This window comes from Pelodiscus sinensis, chromosome 4 (genome assembly GCF_052426305.1).
Source record: "Pelodiscus sinensis isolate ZL-2025 chromosome 4, ASM5242630v1, whole genome shotgun sequence".
Taxonomy (NCBI): Eukaryota; Metazoa; Chordata; order Testudines; family Trionychidae; genus Pelodiscus; species Pelodiscus sinensis.
In genome coordinates, this window is record NC_143055.1 from 93889411 (window position 1) to 93916166 (window position 26756).

At 42.3% G+C, this 26756-nt stretch overlaps 1 protein-coding gene across 5 annotated transcripts in view; it reads right to left on the reverse strand.

Annotated features, from left to right (window-relative positions):
• The window catches only part of INPP4B (inositol polyphosphate-4-phosphatase type II B), a 476735-nt gene that overhangs the window by 61364 nt on the left and 388615 nt on the right, over positions 1-26756 (reverse strand). For all 5 annotated transcript variants that reach the window (XM_075929898.2, XM_089777992.1, XM_089777993.1 and 2 more), the window contains 4 exons: positions 18484-18631; positions 3406-3578; positions 2666-2789; positions 1512-1629 (listed from right to left, as the gene is read on the reverse strand). In XM_075929898.2, coding sequence (XP_075786013.2) covers positions 1512-1629; positions 2666-2789; positions 3406-3578; positions 18484-18631 — 563 coding nt within the window. The remainder of the gene's footprint in view (positions 1-1511; positions 1630-2665; positions 2790-3405; positions 3579-18483; positions 18632-26756) is intronic.

Sequence of the window (26756 nt, forward strand, 5' to 3'; positions counted from 1 at the left end):
ACAGGAGAGGCGGGGCTACTCCACCCCCAGACCATGATTGGTCTGGGGGTGGGGGAGCCCCTTTGCTTCCCCCCTTCCAACTAGGCACCCATGCCCTAGAAGAGGCTTTTCACACTTCCCCACCCCCAGACCAATCAAACTAGACCCTAACTGGTTTGGGGGTGGGAGAGCAGCAGAGCCCCCATGGGCCAGATCCACCTGCTTGGCGAGCTGGATCTGGCCTGTGGAGGCCTTTTTGCCTCCCCCTGGTTCAGAACCTCTGAGGACAAGGCCCTCCAGTGTCTCCAAACTGAGCCCCTGCATTTGAGACAACCACATTTAGAGGCACTAATGAAAATTTTGGCCCTGATTTCTCTGTGCTTCAGTTTTCCTGTATAGAAAAATGGATAGCACCCCAGTACACTACTCACAAGGAAACTGAGAATTAATATATACAGGTTGCACTTCCCTGATCTAGAACCTTTGGGACCTGACCTGTCCTGAACTAGGGATGTTAAGGGCTAGTCGATTCCCTTCCTCCTGCTGCCTCTATCAGAGGTACTTCAAAGTGGCAGTGCACACAGCTGTTCCCTGGCTCAGCTGTGTAGTGCTGCCCCTTTGAAATGCGGAAACGGTGTTCAAAGGGGCAGCGCTGCACAGCTGAGCCCAGGGAGTCCCCAGCTGATCCTGGGTTCTGCTGAAATGCTGTGCACAGCCTGGGATCAGCAGGGGAGTCCTCAGCTGACCCCGGCTCCATGTGGCATTTCAAAGCGAAAGCGCAGCATGGAGCCCAGGATCAGTGGGGGACTCTTGTACATTTCAAAGCTGGCACTCCCACACGCAGCCTGGAATCAGTGGGACTTCCCGCTGGCCCAGGGCTGCATGCGGAGTTCCGCAATCCCAGCAGGGGCTCTTGTACATTTCAGAGGAGGAATGTGGAAGTGCCTATTGACTAGTTGATGGAAATTCCATAGACTAGTCAATTAACCGTTATTTAACATCCTTATCCTGAAGGAGAGATCTTTCCAGACCACAGAAATCGACTCCAGCCACTCTGCTAATGAACTCCGGGATCCATCAGCAGACCCAAATCCCCACCCACCTCTGCTGCTATCTGGACCGGCTTCCCTCTTGTCCTGGGGCTGCCGGGGCTCAGCTGCCCCGGGGCTGCTGAGGTTCTGCACTTCAGGGGCCTCCAGATCTCTGCTCCTGGAGTGGGGTGCCTCTTGGGCTCCATTGCACCAGGCCACTGGTGCTCCACTGTCCTGGGGCTGCCGGGGCTCCGTGTCAGCCCGTGCTCCATGCTTCCATGAACGCAGCATGAAGTCCAAAGCATTACTGCACTTTTACAGGGTACCCAGGACATTACTACTATTACAGGCCCTCTACTCAGTTCAGATAAGTCACATTTATAGCCTTTCCCAGATTAGGGAACACAGCAGAAAGAAACGCTTTAATTGGGTTTCCACCTGATTTTAACCAGCAAAAGTTACACCTCTGGGCTTGTGCTTCAGCAAATAGAGAACACTTACCGCCTTCCAGTTATTAGAGGCAAGTAGTCATCAGATTTGGCTTCAGTGATTTTAAACATTACTTTCTGTAAATCTGAAATGCCCACAGACATATCTTCTAGCATCCCAATTTCCTCACCTGTACAGAAAAAAATTACAAAAAATGTTAACAGATGCAGATGTGATTACGTAGCTAGTGTCTATACCTGAAAGGATTTGAGGAGGATAGGCGGTGGGTTTGCTTCATAAAAATAGGTTCTCAGTCAGGTTAGGCTGAAATCACAGGGAAGAACACCCAGTGAGAGAAAGTCTTTATACAGGAGAAAAAAAATGTGTTAGTTAAGCACATAACGATTTTATTTCACAAGTCATCCTTTGCCTCCAATATTTCTGTTTGCTATCGCCGGAATCTGTTGTCCTTTGTTAAATACACTTGTACACTTTCCCTATGAAAAATCTAAATGCTGTGTGTTAAGCAAAACTGTGTTCTAAAGTGAACTAGCAAGCTGGAGCGTACTGTGTCTCAGCATCTATGAAGCAGTAGGGAATTAAAATAGTTTAGCATTGTCTTCCTCAAGACCACCATGTAATTTCCAGAAATACGGTCTGGCTGCACACTGTAGATTTAATAGCTAAGATAAATGGGTATATAGTTTAGTTGTATATAGGGATGTTAAAAACCATGTAATAGGGTAACCACGTAACTGCTGGAAATCTCAGCAGTTACACATGCTCTGGGCTCTGCAGTATAAAGCTGAGTGTAACTGAGAACGTTAACTGATAAGCATCCACCTATTGGTTAAACAGTTAGTTTACACTCTAACATCCTTAGTCGTATAAACCAATTATTTGGGTCAGGCTAAACATATGTACTATAGTTTAGTGTATTTTTACAATACAAAAGTCACAATAACTGTATTGTGGAAACAAAATGTATGTTTTCAAAAGAAATTAAAAACAGATTACTATAATTTATTATGCTTATCTGACAATATAGTATTTTATCAATGGTTTTAATGGTGCTAGTGTATGGAAGTCTGATGTCTCTTATTAGGATTATATTTGTTGATTCAATAAGTCAATGAATTTGAATTAAAATAAACTTCTGGGTGAATTGCTTGATTTGTTAAAAAAAACAAAACCAATAAGCAATGTTATCCCAAGGGAATACTTACTATATGTGCTGAGAAGTCCTTCATATTGAACAATTAACCCAACAGAATGAAGCTGTTGTAGGAAGCCTTGATCATGTATACTTATGTGCAATTTGATTATAAACCCACAAACCAATCCAGCAAGCTAAAAAAAAAAAGAAAGATGAAAAAGTTTGTGTGAAAAACAGATTAATAAGTGTAATCTAACAGTTTTAGAACTTTTTTTTTTTTTAGGATACAAGTTATACTTTGGAGTTTGAGGAACAAGATAGAAATTGTTTGGTGAAAATATTTGATATAAATTCTATATTATGGATTCTGTAGCGTAACAGACACAGAAAATATATGGATCTCACTGTGACCTTAAACTAGTTTTACCCCCATGAAACTTCATTGACTTAGGTGGGTTACTTCTGATTTACACTGCTGTAACTGAGATCAGAAAGATACCCTTAAGTCTGTTAACATTTAAGGTTGGGGTTTTCAAAGGAACCTATGGTAATTAAGCACCCAACTCCGATTTAAATTAAGTAACATTTGTTCATTTAAATCCATTAGGCTCTTTGAAAACCCAGCCTAAGATTCAATCCCAACCTAAATCATTTAATTTTTCAACATAGCAAAGAAAATTGAAGTGAATGAATTAAAACAAATTAAGAAGTTGTGTTGCATTAAAAGAAATGATGAATACCTGCATGGATGCCAGGATTAATTACAATAATGTAAATACACAGAAAAACAGTGACTCAAGAAGCACCTACTGCTTGACTAAAGACAATATCTCTTCTGAGAGTCAGCATCAAACACTGTGGCAATCCACACGCAAGTTCTTGAAGTAGAACAAATGTCATTGATTGCTTTGCCCTTGTCACCACCTCTCCCATGCAGTCCTTGAGTGTAATTATGAGGGGATAAAGCTGCTCATACCAGTCACCTGGAACAATATAGAACATGAGTACTGGTTATACTGTGGAAAAACCTGCAGTTCAAAGCTTCTTCTCAGGGGACAAAGAAATTGGTAGTGGCTATGTAGATCATCCAGTCCTTCCCTGCCCAGTCTAGCCATTATACTAGAGCAGGCCCTATGAAATGGTTAGACTGGGGAAAAGATTCGTCTCTCTTCCTTCCCTTTGTATATCTCCCTAGTGTCTAACCTACACACTCAGGAACTAGATTAGACTTATACAGTGGTATTTGAGTCCAACTGCCATATTTACTTATGTTGTTATTTCCATAGCACTATAGTCATTCATAGCTCTGTACAAAACAAACAGGAAGGCATGGGATGGTGCCTGATGTGTAAATTGTTACAGCATACATGAAGTTCATGGAACTATGACTGGTCAAGGGAAAATACAGTGTCAAGCTATCAAAAGGGAAATAAGGATAATCTGGTGAATTACAGACAATTTTGCATAACTTTAATACCTGAAAAGATAATGGAACAAATAAGTAAGCAATCAGTCTGCAAATGTCTAGAAGATAATAAGCTGAGAGGATTTGTTCTTAAATTCTTGATGAATGTAACCTATCAAACCAACCCAATAGCTTTCTTTGATGAGGTGGTAAACATTATGGGTAGAAGGAAAGTGCCAGATATTGTACTTAAAGCTTTTGATACTACCTTGCATGACCTTCTCATAAACAATGGGAAATGAAATGGAGATGGAACTGCTGCATAAGGTGGATGCACAATTGGTTGGAGAATCATTACCAGAGAGTAATTATCAGTGATTCACAGTCAAACTGGAAGATCATAGGGGTCCTGCAGCAATAAGTTCTGGGTCTGTTCAATATCTCATCAATGAATTGGCTAATGACAGAGAGTATACTTACAAAAGCTTAAGGATGATACCAAGCTGGGAGGATTTGCAAGTGCTTTGGAGGATAGGATTAAAAATCAAAATCATTTGGACAAATTGGAGAAATGATCTGAAGAAAACTGGATAAATTCAAGGACAAATGCAAAGTACTGTATTCCACTTAGGAAGGAACAATCAGGGGCACACATATAATACAGGAAATGACTGTCTAGGAAGGGATCTGTGGATCACAGTGGATCATATGCTATATCAACAATGCAAGTCCATTGGGAAAAAAAAAAACCAGCAAGCTTCATTCTGACATGTATTAGCAGGAATGGTACAAGAAAAGACAAAAGTCATTCTGCTGTACTCCATGCTGGTTAAGTCTCAACTGGGGTATTGAATCCAATTTTGGGAAACACGTGGGTGGACAAATTGGAAAAACTCCAGAGAGAAGCAACAAATGCAATTAAATGTCTAAAAAACATGAACCAAGAGGGAAAATAGAAAAAGCTGGGTTTGTTTAATCTGGAAAAAAAGAGAAGACATGATACCATTTTTAAAAGTACATAAAAAGTTGTTACAAATAAGGAGAAAAATTGTTGTCTCTTTGATTCTTTTCCTATCCTCAGAAATAATGGGCTTACATTGCAGCAAGGGAAGTTTAGGTTGGACATCAGGGAAAATTCTTTACTAGCAAGGTGAGTAAACACTGAAATACATTGCCTACGGTGGTTGTGGAATCTCCATTATTGGAGATTTTCAAAAGCATGTTAGACAAACACCTGTCAGGGATGATTTAGAAAATACTTTGTCCTTCCATGAGCAAAGGGGACTGGACTAGATGATCTCTGGAGGTTTCTGCAAGTCCTTTGCTTCAATCATTCAATGGCAATTTACACACGCTGAAAATTTTCTCCTCATTTCTGCACTGAAGACTTTATAATCTATTCTAAATGATAAAGACTTGAAAATATACAATTTAGTTGTAAGAGTGGGTGCACCCCACAGCTGACAGAAGATCATCCTTGGAAAGCAAGGAAAAGCAGCAGCTTCATGCAATACTGACAAAGTAATGTATAGTCTGGGCATTAGTAATTCTTTATTATTTTGAACTTCTATTTCTTTCTTTTGGATATTTAATGATAATAAAATAACTTCTGGAATTATATGAAGGATAGATGTTGGTGTCCATAAGAAAATGGCTATGTATCACAATATCTGAAATCTATTTTGATGTGTTATTCAACTGCATATTAAAAGTAAAAGGATTTCCAAATAATGGAATCCTTTAAAAACAGACTGCTTGAGTGAATTGTAGAGGAATATAACAAATGTATGTAGTGATGGATGAAAACTTGAATCATTTATTCAGATTGGCTCTATCACTACTCCAATATTTGGACTTTGCAGCTTTTAATAAAACTGGATCAGCCTTCAAATAAGACAGGGATGCCTAATACTGTATATCTAATACATCACACCAAGAATCACCCTCTCCAGGAATCTGCCCAGTTTTCATTATCTTAAAAATTAATCCAAATATGTAGAAAACACCAAGATTAGATATACAGCATGTGACAGACTAACTTATAGCAAGTCACCATATTTGCTATGGACTGGGGTTATTAAGGATCACAGACTTAATGAAAATATGTTTCATTTAAATACATACAGTTTATTATCTCCAAATTAATGTATCAAGTAACATTCCAAGTCAAGTCAGTGAAGGACTAATTAACAATGGAAAAGTTCTTCAGGCAAGAGAAGATAGAGTTGTCCTATGGGGAAAAGTATCAGAGGGGTAGCCGTGTTAGTCTGAATCTGCAAAAGCGGCGAGGAGTCCTGTGGAACCTTATAGACTAACTGAATTGTTGGAGCATAAGCTTTCGTGGGCAAAGACCCACTTCGTCAGATGGATGTAGTGGAAATTTCCAGAGGCAGGTATAAATATGCAGGCCAGAATCAGCAACACCATCACAGGACATAACCAGATCAGCCATACTGTCACTGGTTCATTCTCCTGCACATCTACTAATGTCATATATGCCATCATATGCCAACAATGCCCCACTGCTATATACATCGGCCAAACTGGACATTCCCTACGTAAAAGAATCAATAGACACAAATCAGATATTAGGAATGGCAACATACAAAAACCTGTAGGGGAACACTTCAATCTTCCTGAACACACAATTGCAGATCTAAAGGTAGCCATCCTGCAGCAAAAAAACTTCAGGACCAGACTTCAAAGAGAAACTGCTGAGCTACAGTTCATCTTCACGTTTGACACAATCAACTCTGGATTAAACAAAGACTGTGAATGGCTTGCTAACTACAAAAGCAGCTTCTCCTCTCTTGGAATTCACACCTCCAGATCAGCTACTAGAAGTGGGCCTCATCCTCCTTGATTGGATCCACCTCCTCATCTCCAGCCTGATTCTGGCCTGCATATTTATTCCCACCTCTGGAAATTTCCACTACATGCATCTGACGAAGTGGGTCTTTGCCCACGAAAGCTTATGCTCCAACACTTCAGTTAGTCTATAAGGTGCCACAGGACTCCTCGCCCCCTATGGGGAAGTTAGTTTAGAGATATACACAGAAAGTCTGACCAAGATGTATGTTCTGAATAGGGAACTGTGAAGGATATAAGAAGCATTTGAAATGTTAAGTTGCAGGAGAAAGAAAATAATGAGGCGGCCAGGGAAGTCATTCAGTGACCTGGATTTCTTGATAAACAAGGCCCATTCAAACAAAATGTGTTTTAATAAAGCCTGATGAGAAGTTATACATGAGGAAAAGGAATGTAGATCCTATCTACTGAATGTTGGAAGGAAGTTACTCTGAAAAGGATTTACAGGTCACAGTGGAGTAGGAACTCAATATCAGCTCCCAGTGCAGTTTTGTGGCAAAAAGTCCAGTGTGATTCTTGGACATACAAACAAGGGAATTATTTGTCGGAGTATGGAGGTGATTATGCCTCTGTATAGGACATTGGTGAACTGGAGACTGACATGCTGTGTACAGTTCTGATACTTACTTTTTTACAAGGCTGTTGAGAAATTGGAGAAGGTGCAGAGAAGACTCACAGAAATGACTGAAGGTCTAGAGAAAATGCTTTACAGCGGAAGACTTAAAGCGCGCAATCTGTTTAGTTCATTAAAAAGATTGAAAGGTGACTTGATTGCAGTGTATAAGTACCTTGGACAGGGAAAAAATACGAAGTGCCAACAAACTCAACAATCCAGTGGAGAAGGTTAAAAAAATAAAATAAAAAAAAAATCGATTAGAAGGTGAAGCTAGACCCCTTCAGATTAGGAAATAAATGCAGATTTAATCTGCGACGGCAATTAACCATTGGGACAAACTAGTTAGGGAAGTAGTGGTGTATTCTCCATCTCCAGAAGTCTTCAAATTGCACCTGAGTGCCTGCCTAGCTCAAACAGGAATTACTTGGGAGAAGATCTATGGCTCATGTTCTGAAGGAGGTCAGACTAAATGGTCTCAGTTGTCCCTTCTGGCCTTACAATCTATACTCTAGGACAGTGTTTCCCAATTTTATTTGGCTGAGGAACCCTTTTCAGCTTTTCAGAATTTCAAGGAACCCCTAGGTTTGTCAAGCAAAAAAAAAAAAAAAAAGGGGGGGGATCCCCACCAATGCATGAAAATCACATTCCTTCCCCAAGACCCCCCCACTTCCCCTTCCTTCCTTGAGGCCTCATTAGCTCTATTCCCCTCCTCTCCATCACTTGCTATCCCCAGCCCTTATACACTCTCACTAGGTTGAGACAGGAGGTGTGGGGTGGGAATGCGGGATATGGGTGTGGGAAGGGGTGAGCACTACAAGCTCTGGGAGGGAATTTGGATGCAGGAGAAGGGGATGTTGGCTTGGGGAGGGGGCTCAGGTGGAAGGTTGGGGTGCTGAGCAAGCCATGGGCTTGTGGATGTGAGGGTGCAGGAGTTTGGGCTGGATATGTGAGGGACTCAGGGCAAGAAGGTTGTGAGTATGATGGGCTCAGGACACAGATTTGTGATGTGTGGATGGTGGAGGAATGTTGTGGCAGAAGACTGAGGATGTGGGGATGCAGGAGTGTGGGGATGTAAGAGGCTCAGGATGGGGGTTACAGTGTATGATAGGCTCAGATTTGGGGTCAGGTGGTGCAGGAGTGTTATGATACTGCAGTGAGATGGGGGTTTGGACTCAATTGGGGGCTCGTTGGCCTGGCTTCATTTTTAAATAAAATATTATGTCACACTCAGAAGGTTTTAGCATTGTCTTTATTTATGAGAGGGGTGAGGAACCAGTTTTGAGTCAAGGGTCACTGACCCACAGAAAAGTCAGTTGGGGCCACACAAGTGAGATGCAAAAAAATCCAACAGCCCTCCAAAAATCCCCAAGCCTCACTGATGTGGTCCCAAATGTGCTGGTGGGGGCAGGGGACAGAATGAAAGTGGGTTCTGGGGCTGGGAAGAGGGTGCTACTGGGTGGGAGGATGCTGGCTCAGGTGGCAGGGTGCTGGGGCAGGGTGCTGGGGTCAAGGACATGGTCCTGCTGGGCACTAGGATGCCTGGCAGGGTCCTGGGGCCAGGGCCAGGGAGGGGACTTGGGTAGGAGTTGGACCTCCCTGATCTGGCACCCTCTGGACCTGCCCTCATCCCAGATGAGGGATTTTTGGACCAGGGGAGGTCATTTCAGGGCTCCTGGTTTCCCCCCCCCCCCCACTAGGCTTCTTTGCACCTCTATCCCCTGCAACCCAACTGAGCTGCCCACCCCTGCTGGTTCCCTGCACCTCCCCCAAAACCATCCTCCACAATCCAAGGGAGTGCAGCACCAGTTTCTTGCAGCCCCTCATAGCCCAGCTGAGCTGCCCAGCTATTCCGTATGCCCTCCCCCATCCACCTCAGCCCAGCTGAGCCCTGCACTGGTTCCCTGCATGCCTCCTCCATAGCACAGCTGAGCCCCGTTTCCCTGCACCTCTCCCAAGCCCCGCAAAACTGCTGAGCCAAGCACCATTTCCCTGCCCCTCGCTCCCCCCTTGAATCTAGCCCCGGTTCCTCCTCCTGCACCCAAACTGAGTTCTGAGCTCCACACACACCCACCCCCACCCCACCCCCACCCCAGCCCAGCCCCCCGGACCTCCCCACTCTGCAACCCAGCTGAGCTCAATTTCCCTGCACCTTCCCCCAAACCATGCAGACATGCTGAGAAAGCGCTGATTCCCTGCCCCTGCCCCCCTCCTGCCCTCCCGTTGGCTGTGTCTACACTGGCTGCTCTTGCGCAAAAACCTGCTTCCTGTCTACACTGGCCGCGTGTTCTTGTGCAAGTACACTGACGTTTTCATGTATGAAATCAGGGATTCTTGCGCAAGAACTATGATGCTCCGGCTTAGGAATAAGCCCTTTTGCGCAACTGTTCTTGCGCAAGAGGCCAGTGTCGACAGGCAACATGAATTTCTTGCGCAAGAAAGCCCTATGGCTAAAATGGCCATCGACGCTTTCTTGGGCAAGAGAGCAGCCACACTGCCATAGATGCTCTTGTGTAAAAGCACAGCTCACAAGTACTGAGTTCATGTGGCTTGTTTGGATGTGCCACTGCGGCACCCAAGTTATTAATACATATTTTTAAACCTTTACCTTTTCTCTCTGCTGCCATGTCTCCTCCCCTTGTTCCATCAGCTTCCTTGGTGCCTGCTGCCCCCCAACTCCTCACCCTCCTCTGCTGTCCTGACTCCTGCCCTTCTCACTGCCCTCAGCCCTTCTGCTACCTGCCCCCCTCCACCAGCCCTTCTCTCCTCTTTGTGCCCATTCCTCCAGTAGCCCCACTCGGATTGTGAGCTACCCCTCCTCATCCCCTCTTCTAACACCTCCCTGTACAAACCTGTCCTGCGTCTCTCCTCTGGTGCTGGTCCCTCCCCTGAAGGTGTCTTCCCTTCTGCTTCACCCCAGAATCCTCTGGCACCTGCACCTTCCCTTACCCCTGCACCCTCCTGGTGCCTCCCCCTTCCCTCACTGCCCCTACGTCCTTTGCCCTCTTTTTCCCTGGTGCCCACCCCCTCACCATCCTCTGCCCCCATTCCTCTCATGCCCCTCTGTGCCCTCACACAAGCCTTGCTCCATCCCAGCCTTCCTCATGCCCACCTCTTCTTTCAAGCTTTCTCCTAGCACCTTTCCCCTCCCCCTCTTGTCCACAATGTCCTTACCCTCTCCCCTCCCAGCATCACCCTGTCCTGCTCCCACTGATACCTCCCCTCTTGCCTTTTTCCTCGTTGTCTGCACTTGGCCCCCTGGTACAGTCTCTCCTCCACCCTGTCCCTTTGGTGCCTTCCTCTCTCTTCCCCCTCCCTCCGCACAAGCCCCTTCCTCTCCCAGCCCTTCCTCTTCCTTCTACCTTTCACTTTGCAAGGCTGAAGTCTGCGCTCTGTCCCCGGACTCTGAACCCGCAACTCAGCCGCACAGTGCAACACAGCGCCCAGCAGTTTTAAAATCCTGGGCCGTGACATTACATCACACCCAGGTGTCTCCCCGCCCACCGGTTGGAGCACACCACGCAGGGCAGTAGCAGCCAGCAAGGGGGAGCTCAGTGAAGGTTGCGCACTGCAGGGACGGGCCAGGGACAGGGCTGGGGGAGATGCTCTGGGGCCGGGGTGGGAGGACGCACTGGGGGGCCGGGGCCCACTCCAGCTCCAAATATTGGTGGAGCATGGGTACCACGAGCCCATACAACTCGCTGCCCATGCCTCTGCTGGCTAGCTGGCGCTCTCTCTCTCTCTCTTTTCAGAGGGGGCGGGGGAGTGCTGGCTCCTCGCGGAACCCCTAGTTTTGCTTCACGGAACCCCAGGGTTCCCCGGAGCACCAATTGGGAAACACTGATCTAGGAAGATATGATTAATCCAATAGCTTGTTTGGTCAACTGGGGTAACAGAGAAATGGAAAGTCACATGAAGTCATACAACTAGATCATTTGGTGCCTTCTGACCTTAAACTCTATGAAATAAAATGGTTTGCCTAGGAAAGCAAATAGAATAACAAGTGAGACTGGAACATACAACAAACTGAGGCCTGAGAAATCATTTTGTGTGTGACAAGAGCAGAATTTAGTGTCACAATATTAATATGAAGGATGCTTTAAGGATTGGTATGATAAGCAGCAAGGTCATACCTACCCACATTAAAAAAATCCTTTAAAATATAATAGACACCCATTCAATGTCAAGAAGTAGAAGACTGTTAATATCTACACTGAAGCTGGGAGTGAGCCTGCCAGACTGGGCAGACAAACTTGCATTAACAGGGCTTGAGCTAGTGCACTAAAAATAGCAGTGTTGGCATTCAAGCACGGGCTAGAGCTCAGGCTCTGAAACTTTGAAGGGTGGGGAGCAGGCCTGAAGGTTGCTATTTTTAGTGCACTCAGCTGAGCGACACATTTTCAGGGGCAGCAGGGACATACCTTAAGGTACTTCAGTGCTGAGGGTCAGGCAAAAAGACTGGCAGTCAGAGACAGAGACAGACAGAGACAGAGACAGAGAGAGCGTGCAGAGTGTGTGCATGCATGCATAGTCTAAAACGTATCTTATTTTCTGATCTTGTTTCTACAAACAAATTCATTAGATTGAAACTACCCGGGGAGAGCTAGCGTGTCTTGAACCTAGCCATTGTTTTCTTTGACAAGTTTTAAAGCAGCAGTGCCACACGGAGCCCAGGGTTAGTGGGGGAGTCCCCTGCTGAACCTGGGCTCCACGCGGCGCTTTCGCCTTTGAAGTGTAGCAACAGCCCTAGGGCTATTGGAGGCGCCTTATTGACTAATTGAATAGTCGATGCAAAATGCATAGACTATTTGATTAGTCAATTACTCGATATTTAACATCCCTAATATTAATCATGCCTAATGACGAACCAAGAATGGGTCCTTATTGTGCTATTTATAGAGTAGTAGAATGTTTCTCCCCTGAAAAACTTACAATCTGAAATTTCTTTCCTCTCTTTCCCAAAGTATTCCACTAATGCTTCAGTGCATTAGTTCTACTTCCATAGTATCAGGTTTTGTCCACTGCTGACTTCTCAGGGTACAGACTCATTGCAGGAGGAGTAACAGTCGTTCGAATTAGGAGCATTAATTCGAACTACCTAGCCCGTGCCGCGTGTAGCCGCGGGCAGGGAGTTCGAACTACGGGGCATTTAAAAATGGCGGTGCCCTGGAACATGCAAATAAAGCCCGGGATATTTAAATCCCGGGCTTCATTTGCAAGTTCGAATGACTGCATTAGCCACCCTAGTTCGAACTAGGGTGGCAGTGCAGACATACCCTTACATTGATATTTGCATCACTATGCTTAAGTGCTCTTTAGATCTAAAAGCATGGATGTAATAAATATTTTTCTCCTTAGTTATTAGAAATATTTAAAACATTGGTTTTATAGCTCATACAAAAAGTGACACCACCACTAGCACTATACTCAATGTCATGATAATCACTGAAAACTCTTTCAATGATCTAATATTGTACCAAAAACACTTTATGCAGAAAGTACATAAACAGTCTCTGGACATCTGCCAGCAACTGTGTTTGTAGTGTCACCACCCACAAAGTAATGAAAATAGAGCATGCCTGGTTAGATAACTTGACCTTTGAGAGTTAACAGTGTATATTAAATAACAATTTTCTTATTTTTTAAAATAACATTTACACTGAATATCAAAAAATGTCTCAATTCATGGTGAAGTGAGACATTCCACAAATACTATGTAATTCCAGCAAAATGACGCATCAAAGTAGCTATACTACTTACAATAAATATCCTATTATGTTTCAAAAAGCAGTTTCCTAAAAATTCTAGCCTCACTACATTGAGATCGATTATCTAGGAGGAAGAACACATTCAATTTTGGACAATACTAGAGTGCTATTCTAAAATAAACAGATTTTTTTCCCTGCCGGGTATAAGACAAAATTATTCAAACTGAACCAAATTACTTGTACTCATCATCACCTGATTGATTGTTTACACTGAACTTTTGTTCATTCACTTAACACTGAATATGTTTAATCTCCAGTAGGTGGAGCTAGGAAATAAATCCCAAATAGGATTATATCATCATTTATCTTTCCTCTCTTTAAAACTAGAATAGACCTTCATATCTAGAACCTAGAGAATTTACCTATTGAAGGCTATATATATATATATATATATATATATATATATATATATTAATTATATAGGCCGTCCTCACTATAAGTCCAAGATACATTCCAAAAAACTTGGACTTATAGCTAAACAACTTCAAGCGGGGAATTTTCTTCCAGTGGCCGACTTCCATTTAAGCAAATTGGGGGGAGTGTTTCGCACAACTTATAGTGGGGAATGGGAGGACTTACAATGCATCAGTTCCTACAGATGTCAACGACTTTAGTGTGGAACGGATGTATACTGGGGCGGCATAGTGGGGACACCCTGTAGTCTCATTTATTTTTAGGGTTTTTTTAAAAACAAATATTAGTTCTTGAACATGTATCAGACTGCCAGGCCTGGAGCCAGAGTACTTCTGTCTAGCCACTGAGTTGGTACACCATGGGCAACAGCAGTACAAGCATCCCTTCTAGGCCCTGTCAATATGCCTTGATGATAACTGAATCCTCAGTGGCTCTTAAATACACCAACAAGGTTATGAGTTGTGATGGTGGATTGCAGGTTCAGACACCTGTCCACTAGGAACTGAATTAAGATCACTAGTTCATTCCACACAGATCTCTTAACAGCCATCAGAAACAATATTGGTAGATACCACACTGGGCCTGATTTGAATGAAGACATGAACAACTTTGTATCCTATTACCAGTCTCAAGAGCCTTCCCATCCCACACAACCATGCGTACACAGCTCACATTAATTTTAGCCAAAGCTGCACATGTGGATCAAATTATGCATGTGCACTCACAACTCTGAGTATAAACTGTACACCACAACAAGATGTATTATCTCATTTATACTCAGTTCCCGTCCCAAACACACACACACACACACACACACACACACACACACACACGCACGCTGTGTCTAGATTGGCATGATTTTCCGGAAATGCTTTTAACGGAAACGTTTTCCATTAAAAGCATTTTCGGAACAGAGCGTCTAGATTGGCATGGACGCTTTTCCACAAAAGCACTTTTTGCGGAAAAGCGTCCGTGCCAATCTAGACGCGCTTTTCCGCAAAAAAGCCCCGATCGCCATTTTTGCCATCAGGGCTTTTTTGCAGAAAACAAATCAGAGCTGTCTACACTGGCCCTTTAGCGCAAAAGCTTTGCGCAAAAGGGACTTTTGCCTGAACGGGAGCAGAATAGTATTTCCGCAAGAAGCACTGATTTCTTACAGTAGGAAGTCAGTGCTTTTGCAGAAATTCAAGCAGCCAGTGTAGACAGCTGGCAAGTTTTTCCGGAAAAGCGGCTCATTTTCCGGAAAAACTGGCCAGTCTAGACACAGCCACAGGGTAAAAGTGAAAGGAGAACTAAGCTTTTTAGTTCCAAATGACACGTTAGCCCATTCGCTCAGGAACATCTGGTTATTGCATTTCCAGTCAGTACTCTTGCCCTTCATTCTGTTTTCACTTCATACGTTTTACACTATTCAAAATGTGTTATTTTGGTTGGCTATATGTTTAGCAGCCTGACGAGGTTGAGAAAAAAAAAACCCGGAATTTTAAAACCTGACATCACTGAACACAAACATTATTTTCATAAATTTATTTGTGGATATTTTGCTTTTGCACTATGAGCCCTTCACTACAATAAGGGTTTTTGGGGGAACCATGGTCTATGATTTATGTGAAAAATACTCTACTTTGGAATTTATTACTGATTTCAGCAGACTTGGCAAGAATATAACTATTTCATACCTGACTATATTACAATAAAATACCTGTCCTTGGCCTGTGTCAACTGACTTTGTCTCACAGGGCTCACACTGGGGGAGGAGGTAATAAAGTTACAGGGTAGATGTCTGGAACCGAGGCTCTGGGAACCTCCCAACTCGCCTGAGCATCTACACTTCAATTTTATAGCCCAAAGATCCCAGCCAGCTGCCACAGGCCAGCAGGTGGCATTGTATTGACGGGAACACAAACCTTGAGGGGCTTTGCTGTGTTTGAGAGTGCAAGCCAGATTCCACCCTAGCTTGTGCTGTCTTATGCAGTCATAACTCAAGATGCTGGGACAAGCCGTGAGAAGAATAGCAGTGGTGTAAGGTCTTCGCATCTCCCTCTCTTCAGCACAGCTCCAAACTAGGGTTGTTAATGGTTAATTGGTAAGCAAGAGGCTTATTGGCATGCTTAACAATTAATCAGCCCTTGGCCGTCAGCCACACTGGGCCAGAGCAACCTCCACCACAGAGGGGCTGGCAGGGAGGTGGTGGGACTTCACTGCTGCAATGGGACTGGGCAGCGGGCCTGGCAGCAGACCCCGAGTTAAAAAAGTTAACCATTTTAACATCCTTACTCCGTGGTGTAGGGGGCATGGCCTGGAAAGCTAGAAGGCAGTCTTGATTGAGAAGCACTCAGAGTCCGTCTGCAGAAGGGCCATGGGCTGCCATGGAACCCCCGATTACAACTCAAGGTGCACTTTCCTAGTGGAATTACTAAGAGGGAAGGAAGTTGTGCAAACCACCCCACCCTAGAGTATGGTATATGGGACTATACCACTGACTCCTTAATGGCTGGGGTGGAGGGTGGAGTGCCAATACAGGCTTCCCAGTGCTGGGTTGGGGAGCTCTGAGCCTCTGAGGATGGATCCAAGCAAGTGAAGGGCCACATCTAGCCCCTGGGCCTTAGATTCCGCCCCTGCTATAAGGTTTTAATAATCTGGTTATCACTTCATGTGTTGTATATATTTTCCTTTCAACCAACAGCACGGCTTTTCTTAGGGTTAATTTCTGGACTGAAACAATCAATTAACAAAGCTAACTGGTGAACTGGAGACCTATGCATGTCAGTACATTTGCAGAATTACTCAGTTTTTTATGCTTAAGTTGTGGTATAACATGTACATAACATTCATTATGATTTTTTCTTATTAAAGACTTTCATGGACGCGGTCTTGCATATGCAAAATAGTATACAGCACTGAAAAATATAAATGTATCTATAACCGTAAATTATCACAGTACTTAACTGAATTACTTGAGAAATGGTATGACATCATGTAATGTAATCAAAGGCTACACATACCCTAGGGAGTAGAATTAAAGTTCAGTTTGACTGTGGCATTTCCTGACTTCTGAGTACTTAACCATACATCTTTAATCTTCCATCTCATTCTCTTAGAATGCAGAGGAAAACATCCCCTTTAGGTCGAAATCTGGCATGGAAAATTTTGATCTCAAAAAGGCAAAAGTTTCAGAAAATTATCAGGAACTGAAAATAGGAAGGTATTCTGGAATGTATTACATAACGTGAACAACACCAGTTCCTCTATACTGGAAGGTTTTACACACTGTGGAAACACTTTAAAAAGTTAAGTCGTACAGTAGGAGGCGACTTTCAAAACATTTCAGTTTCTAGGTCTATCAGTTTCTAGGTCTATCCTTCCCAGTCCCACTTAAGGCCCTCAAAATACTATTACTTCATGATGTTGGGGAAAAAAACAAGTAAGAGTTAATAATCATCATGCAAGAAAAAGGAACTATTTGCCACAAGAACAAATATTCAGTTTTGCTGTCTTTATCAGAGAAAAAGACCTGTTAAGTTTCCCCTCCTGAAGACAGATTTTAAAATTAAGACTATTCCTTGCTGCTCTAAGATTTTGAACTTCATGACAACTCTTTAAATAGAACACTTCTGAATCCATACACTCTGCCCATATTCTATTCTCACAAACTATTACTGGAGAATAAAGAATAGACCAAAAAAAATTAACCAATCCCCTTATGCAGCTGAGGCAGACTCTCCACTGCTATAGACAAACTCACAGAAGCAAATGTAATAGGTAAGAAAAGTTCCATCCTTGTACCATAAAATATAGTAACACATTTGAAACAGAAACTTGGGATGCCAGTTTGACCCAAATCTCTAGTATTGGTAAAACATTTGGCCTTCCAGATGCATTACAATTAGAACTAAAGCTAAATTCCTAACATCAGTACACAACTGGATGGAATAACAGCTTTAACTAAATAAGTAAATCTTATAAACTCCTAATCATTTACATATTTTTAATGACTTGATTTTATATGAATATGTGGGAAACATACAAAGAAGGAATCACAGGATAAAGGAAAACATGTAGCCCAAATCATGCTACATAAAAGAAAAGAAAAAGTTGTTTACCTAACAGTCAGACCCTTTCCTTAGGTCTCAGAATACCATACACTCTAAAGAAGCAGGTTTACATTCACTGCAACACACACAAAACAAGATTTTCATCTTGGATTTATACAGCAGATCTTGACTTTAATATTTCACTCTCTCTGCAAATGAAAACAACTAGAAATCCAGACATGTAGGAAGAGCAGAATAATGGAGCACAGAATCAGTACGTGGATCTGAGAGAATTTTCTCCACAGCATTTTGTTAAATCATCCTCTACTTAATATCCAGCTCTGAAGTAACTACTGCATTCACAAAAGAGAAGCAAGTTTATCTTTAAAAAAATAATTTGATTTTGGAACCAGCAAAGTATTTATGAGCAAGAGACATTTGGAAAGAGTATATTACAATTTCCTTAAGGGTTAACATATGCTTGAGTCTTTCTCTGAATGTTATTTTCAAGGAAAACCTAAAATAGATTAAATTATGTCAGAGACTTCAAAGGAAAACACTGTTCTTTCAAGAAGGTTTTTATGTAACAAAAAATTGAGCCCTGCAAGCAGTTTTTGAGTATACAACTGAGATGCAATTTGATAAACAGCTTTCTGTCATTCAAGGCCAGGCATGTGCAAAACCAGAGTATCAGCACTTTCATCAAAAAACCTATTTACTCTGTCTCATTTTATTGTGACTTTTCCATATTATTTACCCAGTCAATCATAAAAATACATTTCTTACCACTTGTATGAGATACTATGCGATCTGCAGATGACGGATCGTTTTCATTTTCCTTAATGCCACTGTTGCTGTTGTCTTTTTCAAGCAGTCTGTCCACCATTGCAATAATGCAGTTTAAACTCTTCCCCACATTGGCCCACACCCTATCCTGAAAAGAGCATCAGTATCACTACACATTATTGAAAGAAGCATAGAAAGAGATGTATTAGTAGGCTTCTTAATATTGTCTACAGTAGAATTAAGTGTAAAGTGAAGATTAGGTGTCTAAAAATTATGTAACTTAATATCTTTACACAGCACATCATCATTTCAAGGACATTTTTCTTCTGCCTGGGTACTGATTTTTTAAAGCACTGAAAACAGCACATTTTCTGAACCCTGCACTTGCTACAAAGTGACCTATGCTGAACCAGAAAACATAAAAATGAGACACCACAATTACCCACCCGCCTGCCTTTATGCCACATTCAGTATCTAATGCAATTTCATTTTGTACATTTTTCATACAAATTACAACCCATGATACTTTACAGAGTTAGCAACATATAACAAAAACTGCAGAAATAACATAGGGGAAGAGAAATCAAGAGGTATAAGCACAGACGAAAAGATAAAGTCAAGATTTGGAGTGAGACAAGACTTAAATCACTATGCCTGAGACACAGATACAGGAAGGCTCCTGCAGGTGTCAGGAACTGCAAAGGAGAAGGTTCTTAGAATCACAGTAGTGGGATTGTATGGAAGGACAGAGACGGATAAATAGAGAGAAACTGTGAGACAAGGTTAGTTACAAACCTTGGAATGGCTCCATTCACACTTCAAAATTAAATGAGTAATTTGAACTGAATAAATTGCTAGCTAATGGAAGAGAAAGGTGGTGAGTGATGTGATCATTCTTCTATAAACGTGTGATGTGGTGTCCAGACATGGTGTAAGGCATGTTTTGGGGGTGGGAGGCATGAGAAGGGAGTTTTACAAGACAAAGTGAAGGAAGAGGGTAAAGCAGGAGGACTTAAGTAGAGGCAAAATGAAAGGAATATCCCAAAGCTGTGGAGATGGGGATTGGAAAGATTCAGTCCAAAAATGTGTGGAAAAAGGAAAATTTAGACTAAAAAACAATACTACAGTTACAGACAAATGTAAAGAAAGGGAAGCTGGATGGAGACAGAAGCTGGATTTGTGCCAGAACATCTGAGGCAAACTTCGTAATTAATCTAATAACTATTCTGTATTGCTTATCACGATACTTAATGGCATATCAATCTTCTGCAGAATGCATCATACTTTCAGAAGTTGCTGCAGTATTTCAGAACTTATGTATACTGTACAGATGGAAGTTCCCTGCTTTTCCATGATGGTGTTTTTTTTTTTTAAATGATTCACTTACTTTATAACAAAGAATTTGCTTTCCAATTCCAAACTGAACCCCCTAAACTATCATAGATTGTATAATACATAGTGAGAAAGATAACTAACACTGTAAAATAATCTTGATTTATGTATAAGATTAAATAACTGGAGATATGCAGAATGTGAAGTAGATTTATGAAAAATACAGTTATATATGTTTAGAATGAGTATTGCATGCATTATATAGTATCTATTACAGGTATATTAAAGTGGTGGCAACTATATAGGAACACAAATGCTTCACTGAGACATGTGATTTCAAAGGGAAACCAATACAAAATTTGAATGAGTTATATATAATCAGTATAATCAGCTGTGAGTGCTTGTAACTTAACATCTGTTCATGTGATAAATCTATTGTCATGATGACATAATGAGGTTTTATATTAATCAGGAAAATGTGAGTGTGTATATATACACACACACACACAAGGGAGGGTGTTTTGCAAACAAACAATATAAACACAATGAAAGTACTCAGAAGACATACATACTACATTCATTAGTGACGCTAGTCTTCCTATGGAAGAAATACAGAGTGTTGCTAAAGAATGTGTTTTTGCTTTATTTAGAACATTCTCCTGATCAAAATAGTTTGCAGTTTTTTGAGAACTATTTTGTTCAGGAGAATGTTCTAAATAAAGTCTTAAGTATCTTCAAGTGGTAAGAAATTAGTAACTCAGGCACAATTATTGTTCACCACTTAGTTTACCAATGAGCCAATAAGTTTCAAAATCAGCCTAAAATAATGTGTACAACAAAAAAGTGTGGAAAACCAGCAGTTGTATATCCACAATCAACAATTAGACACCTAACTATCTGATCGTTGCATCAATATGGGGTATTTGCACAAGCTAATAATTGCATGCATAATAATGAAACCCCAAGTCAGAGGCCGGGCAGAGGCCCCATGGAAAGCTTTAACTCTAGATGCCAGCTCTAACTTAAGAGTGACTGAAAACTATTGAGAAAAATGAAGAAATGTGTTTAATTTCAACCATGAGTGAATGTGAATTTTGAAAAGGGAATTCTGCAAAGAATGATGAAGTACAGTACACAGGGAAAAAAAGATGTGCTCAAGCAGCGATAAGTCTTTAATAAGCATCCTCTGTTATTGCACAAAACCAATGCAAATAAAATTTCTCTTCACAAACTCGAGACTGTTTTTCTTCTTTTAAATTAACAGTTAACTCAGAAATGAAATTATATCTGCATAATATACACTGCTCAAGGGCATTCACTGAGGGAGTTTTGGGGTTTTTATGTTTTTGGTAAATAAGGGTCATAAACATTAATTTGCCGACAACATCATTTCTGATCTAATATCTAGGTGAGCAAGAGCAACAGAAGGAGTAAAGTGCTTCTGGGTACCTTGTAGAAGAAGCCAAGAGAAAAGGAAGTAACTGCATTGAGGAGTCACAAGGATTATCTGAGACTAAGCACCAATATTTGTACTTTTCTGCCAATGGGGGAATAGGACCAAAATTTTAACAAAGGATTCCTTCAAGTTTTCCATCTCATTCATATGACATTTCTTACATAAAAAAAAACACTCACCAATAGGGTTGACAGATGGTTGAAACAAAAATATTGAACACCTGCCGCCCCCCCCCCCCCAAAAAAAACAACTGGGAAAAAATTCTATTGAAGAAAAAGGGGGGGGGGAAGACGACCAAAGTTGTTGGGGAGGGTATGGGGGGGGGGGGGGGAAGGACTCCAAGACTTAAGCAAAAAAATAAAATAAATAAATAAATAAATAAATAAAACAGCATTAAATCAGCACGTCGCCTTTAAGAGTGAGTGCAGGGATAGTAACAGGGGAGCGGTTGAGCACTAAGACCTAGGGGAGTCATTGCTTCCCCTTGGTCTTTTTGCCGGCAGCCATTTTGTGCCGACAGCCTTGCGGAACCAGGTAACCAGTGAGAAGAGAGGGAGGCCAGGTGCTGAGTATTTGTAGGGTGCCCGGCATTTTTGCCTCCTGGCTGGGGAGGGTGGGGAGAGGAGGAATCAGAAAATACCGAACATCTTAGGTGTCCGGTATTTTCTCAGGTTTTTTATTTTACTGGACAGGAGGCAAAAATACTGGACTGTCTGGGTAAATACCAGACACCTAGCAACCCTACTCACCAAATAAAGTGAATTCCATACTATTCTCCTGAACACAAAGAAATCCATATTCCATATTATTTCCCACCCTTCAAAATATCCATGATTTCTATACAGTCTTCCGCCATCCTATTGCTCCTTCCACCCACCTCCCATCTTCTCAGTTCAGTATGCTTCACCCTACCTGACAACTCAGGAAAACTGTTTCATGGGTAGGCTCCTGTGGCGGGGTGGCCCCGCCCCTCCCGGAAACCGCCGGGACGCCGCAATCGCGGGGGAAGGACTCACCCCCCGGAGGGGAGCAGAGCACCGCCCGCCGTCCCCAAACGGGGGCGCCGGCACACCGGCCGGGTAACGAGCCGGGGCCGGCAGGCAGGACAGGGACGGGGGTGCCGGCATACCGGCCGGGTGACGAGCCGGGGCCGGCCGGCAGCGCCGAAAGGGGGCGGAGCCGAGCAGGCGCAGGGGAGCCGTCAGGGGGAGGACGGCCCTGGGAGGGGCCGGAGTCGGACGAGGGGGGTGACGTCATCTGCCTGCGCCCGGCGGGCAGTTTAAAAAGCCGCAGTGTAGCAGCCATAAGGGGGGACGCCGAGGAGACGCACCCCCCCCGTGAGCCAAGGAGCGGACGGCAGTATTGGAGGCCCTGGGCAGGGTCAGAGGAAGGGCCGAGGTGAGCCTATGAGACCCGGGGGGGGGGAAGAAGCAGCCCAGGGCGGGGACGCGGACCCTGAGAGCAGGGGAGTTTAGGGGTCTCGACCCCCCCTGCTAGGTGGGGGAGTCTTTTTCCCCGACCTTAGGGCCCTGGGCTGGGGTCCGGAGAGAGGGCGGGCCCGGACCCCCTTCCCCCAACCGCCTAACCAAACCAAGCAGAGTCGGGCGCGTTCAGGCGTCGACATTCGGAGAACCGAGGGGGGCGGACGTAAGCCCCTCCGCACAGGGGAAGGACCCCTACAGCTCCTCACAGACAGAGTAACAGTAAGCAGGAGAATGTCCTTAGACCTGGCAGCCATAATGGGAGACAAAAGCCAGCCTGCTGCCTTTATCTGCAGGGTAGGTGGCTGTGGGTGCCCATAATGGTGAATTAGGTAGTGGGCATCCTTTCATACTTGAGGTGGGTGGGGCTCCCTGACTGCCAGGGATAAGCTAGTGCCACGGGTTCCCTGAAGTGTTGGTGGGAGATCGGAGGGAAGGAACGAGGCTTTTGGCTCACTCCCAGTGCTTGTTCTTTAAACTTTAGATAGGTAGGCCTATGACAGGAATGGAAAAGAGAAGGGCTGCAATGGGTGGAGGCTGCTACTCAGTTCATCTGCAGCTTGGCTTTGCCTCTTCTCCACCGCCTTTCGGGAGGCAGGTGGGATATGGGCCTGAACAGTGTATTTAGCAATGCATCCTCAGTTCATTCCTACTGCCGCTTGAGGGGGGATGCAAGAGAGAAGCTTCTCTTACAGAAGCTACTGTGGCAGTGGCAGGTGTACCCACACAATCCAGCCCACTGAGTTTCCAAAGCTAGCTCAGCCCAGCATCAGATTTTTATGACCAGTCTTCATAATTTAAGTAAGCCTGTTTAACAATTCTCTTTCATACCCTTCATCGGGGTAGTGCTAGCCCATTGGGGGCCTTAAGGAGAAATATTTTTGACCCCTTTCCCTGCAACACATACAAATAATTAACTGGGAGGCCCAAGAAATAGCGTAGCCTGCTTATGCCTTTACCTACAAATGTAACTTTCCTGGTAATACCCTGATAGCAGAAAGCCAGCCTAAGAATTTTAGGAAAGGCTAATAATATGGCATCTGATACAGGAGAACCACTTACACTCATCTTACATTGATGACTTAGTTGGCGTTTTCCTAATTTGCATGGCTGGTAAAAGGAAAATGTAAATGGTAATTCTCTGAGTTACATCTCAGACATAACCCCCTTGTTTTACACACTAGGGAGGAAGAGAGTGCGTGTATGTATGTGTACACATGCTTAGCTCTCCCTCAGCTTCCTGCTATAGAAGGGGAGCACAGCTGAGCCCTCCCAGCGGGTTTACAGGGGTTTAAATTTTCAATGATGTCTTTGCAAGGAGAAGGGGCAGATCTTTTGCTTTTTCCTTTTGAAAGAAGAAACAGAACTGTGTCATGGGGCCCAGAGGCTGCCTTTGTTTCCACAGGCCTCAACAAACACCTTGCAGAGCCCATCCCTTCCCCACCAACCAGCAGAGGTTTCCTTTTTACACAGTAGAACACATCTCAGAGGTCTGAGGTGCACTTCACCTGCTTAAGTTATAATGCAGACATAGGGTTATGTGCCAGAACCACATGTTAACAGTCCTTAATGGAATGTTCATAATAGATCTTGTATCTTAATAAATGTTCGTGAATCTTGGCTGATGTCTTCTCAAGACATGTGACAGTGTTTTGGAGTGGGATTAGATGATTGTGGGTGGGAGAATATTTTACAAAGGAGTTACAGAATATTGGTACACTGATTAAAATACTATCAAAATAAAATTATATATAAAATACTGATTGCTTTTCCCAGCCAATTTGCAACTGCATAATTTTCATTAATATTATTATTATTAATATTTTGATGTGTCATCTTCTACAAGTGCCATTTTAACTAAGAAAAAAGTCAGCTTGTTCTATCCATTCTATTTTTTATTATTACAACACAAATAGCATTGTAACATCAACCATGTTAACTAATCAGTCAGAAATGTAGAGCAGAAAACACTTCCAAGTGGCAGTCTGCCCATCCACTCCTGCATTATGCATAAAAAGACACTTTTTCCCCTCCCTGGAGGGAGGTTCCAGGATAGCAGAAGCAGCTGGCAAACAGAGAAGGAAGTAACCATCCAGAGGCCATCTGTAAGTATTAGGTTAAATATTTTTCCTTAAGCTGTAACATTTTGGTATTACCTAAGCATAGTGTTTACAATTCACCAGCATAAATAGCTCGATCAATTCTGCTGTCAAAAGTCTGGCACTAATGTTTGTATCGGACATCCAAACAGAAAGGTGTTTTAAGCACTGGTGCTCAGGGCTTTGATCCTGCAACTGGATCAGCGCAGGAAGATCTATACTTCATTATAGACCCCAATTTGGATCCAGTGGCAAAAACAGGACCTATCTTAAGCAGAATAGAAATGTATCCTCAATAAAGGCTAAGAAAAACCCTCACCCCCAAATATAAATAATCAACAAAAATGGAAATACAAAAAGCTATTTTATAAAGGGGTTTTTAGTTTGTATATTAACCTTTAGCCTAATGGCATATCCTCCTTAGGCACTACAGGCAGCTTCATAAGTTATTAGAAATCTGCATCTGCATACTTTAAAATATAATTTATTTGTACAACACACAGATTAGTCAAGATTCTTAAGAATAGGAATAGTTCTGTTTCTCAGATCTCCTTGCTCACTCAATGTGAAGAATAGAACATAATTTGAAAGTAGAAAGCAACTCCTTAAAAATTATTTGGTTTTGCTTTTTTAAAAAAGTTGGGCCTAGAACTCATCACTTCAGATGCTCATAAAATCAAATCACCAGAATTGTAAAAAAGATAATGTGGTTATTTATAGTACCAAGACCTGGATCAATTTAATGTCCCACAAAACTCTTATTTTAGATTTCAGAAAACTAAAAACTTAGAATCTCATCTGCAAGAAGCTTCTGGTTTGTTTGATATAGTGGAAAAAAAGCAGTGTGTATCTTCACCAACACAAAGCTGAAGCTACTGCACAGAAAACATAATATTCCTTTGAGGTTTAACTGTTTTCTTACTTCAATAAACTTTCCAATAAATGTTATTGCACAGTTAAATTGCAGCTCAGACCAAGCATTTTTCTTAAACTTTCCAAGCACTTGCTCTGATGTTTCTATTCCCACCTTGTTGATAAGAGTTCAATAATTAAAACTAAGATCACATGTGCCATCAGTTTTCCATTAAGACAGAGAGTGGAAAGCAAATGAGAGGATATTTTAGACCCTGATCTCACAATAGTTAAGCACACGCTTAACTGTAAGAAGGCAAGAAACCCAGTATTATTTGTTCTTCTTAAAGTTCTAGCTTCCAGAGTCAAGTGATTATGTGACAATTTCAGCTTTCACTTAAAACAGGGCACATTTTTTCATAGTTTCTTTATCAGAAAGAAGAATATTTTTTCCATATTCAAGGTATAATCAGAAAAATTGAACAGAAATAAAATAGAAGATATAGGATGAATGTGGTAAGGAAGAAGCATTCACTGAAATAACTGATTCAGAAAATCTCAGCTGTATAAATTGTACAAAACATTGAACAATCTGATAAAAATATTAACTTTAAAAACCGTGTTTGATTCTTTCATGGCATTTCAAATATCCTAGAAGAACAGACTTAGAAAAAGCAGTTCTCTTTCACTGATCATTAGTTCATGCATTTTTAAGCTATTTACGTTCACTCGGAAAAAAATGCATTTTTATTTCATACTCTTTTTGAGTCCCTTTGATATCTGCTTAAATGACGAAAAGCACAACTTTTCCCCATATGGTCACGAAGATGTTCATTTCCAACACTTTTATATATACAAGCTGAGCAGTCACACAAACAAATTATTCATCAGAAAATTCTTTCAAGTTATTTTTGTGGGATTTCATTAGAAAAGTATTCTTGGCAGTCAAATGAATTAAAAATTGGATCTATTCATATGTAAAATAAAGTAGTGTTTAAAGTTTTAAAATTGTCTCCATCAAGAGGAGACATGGAGATTAAGAATTTCTTTTTT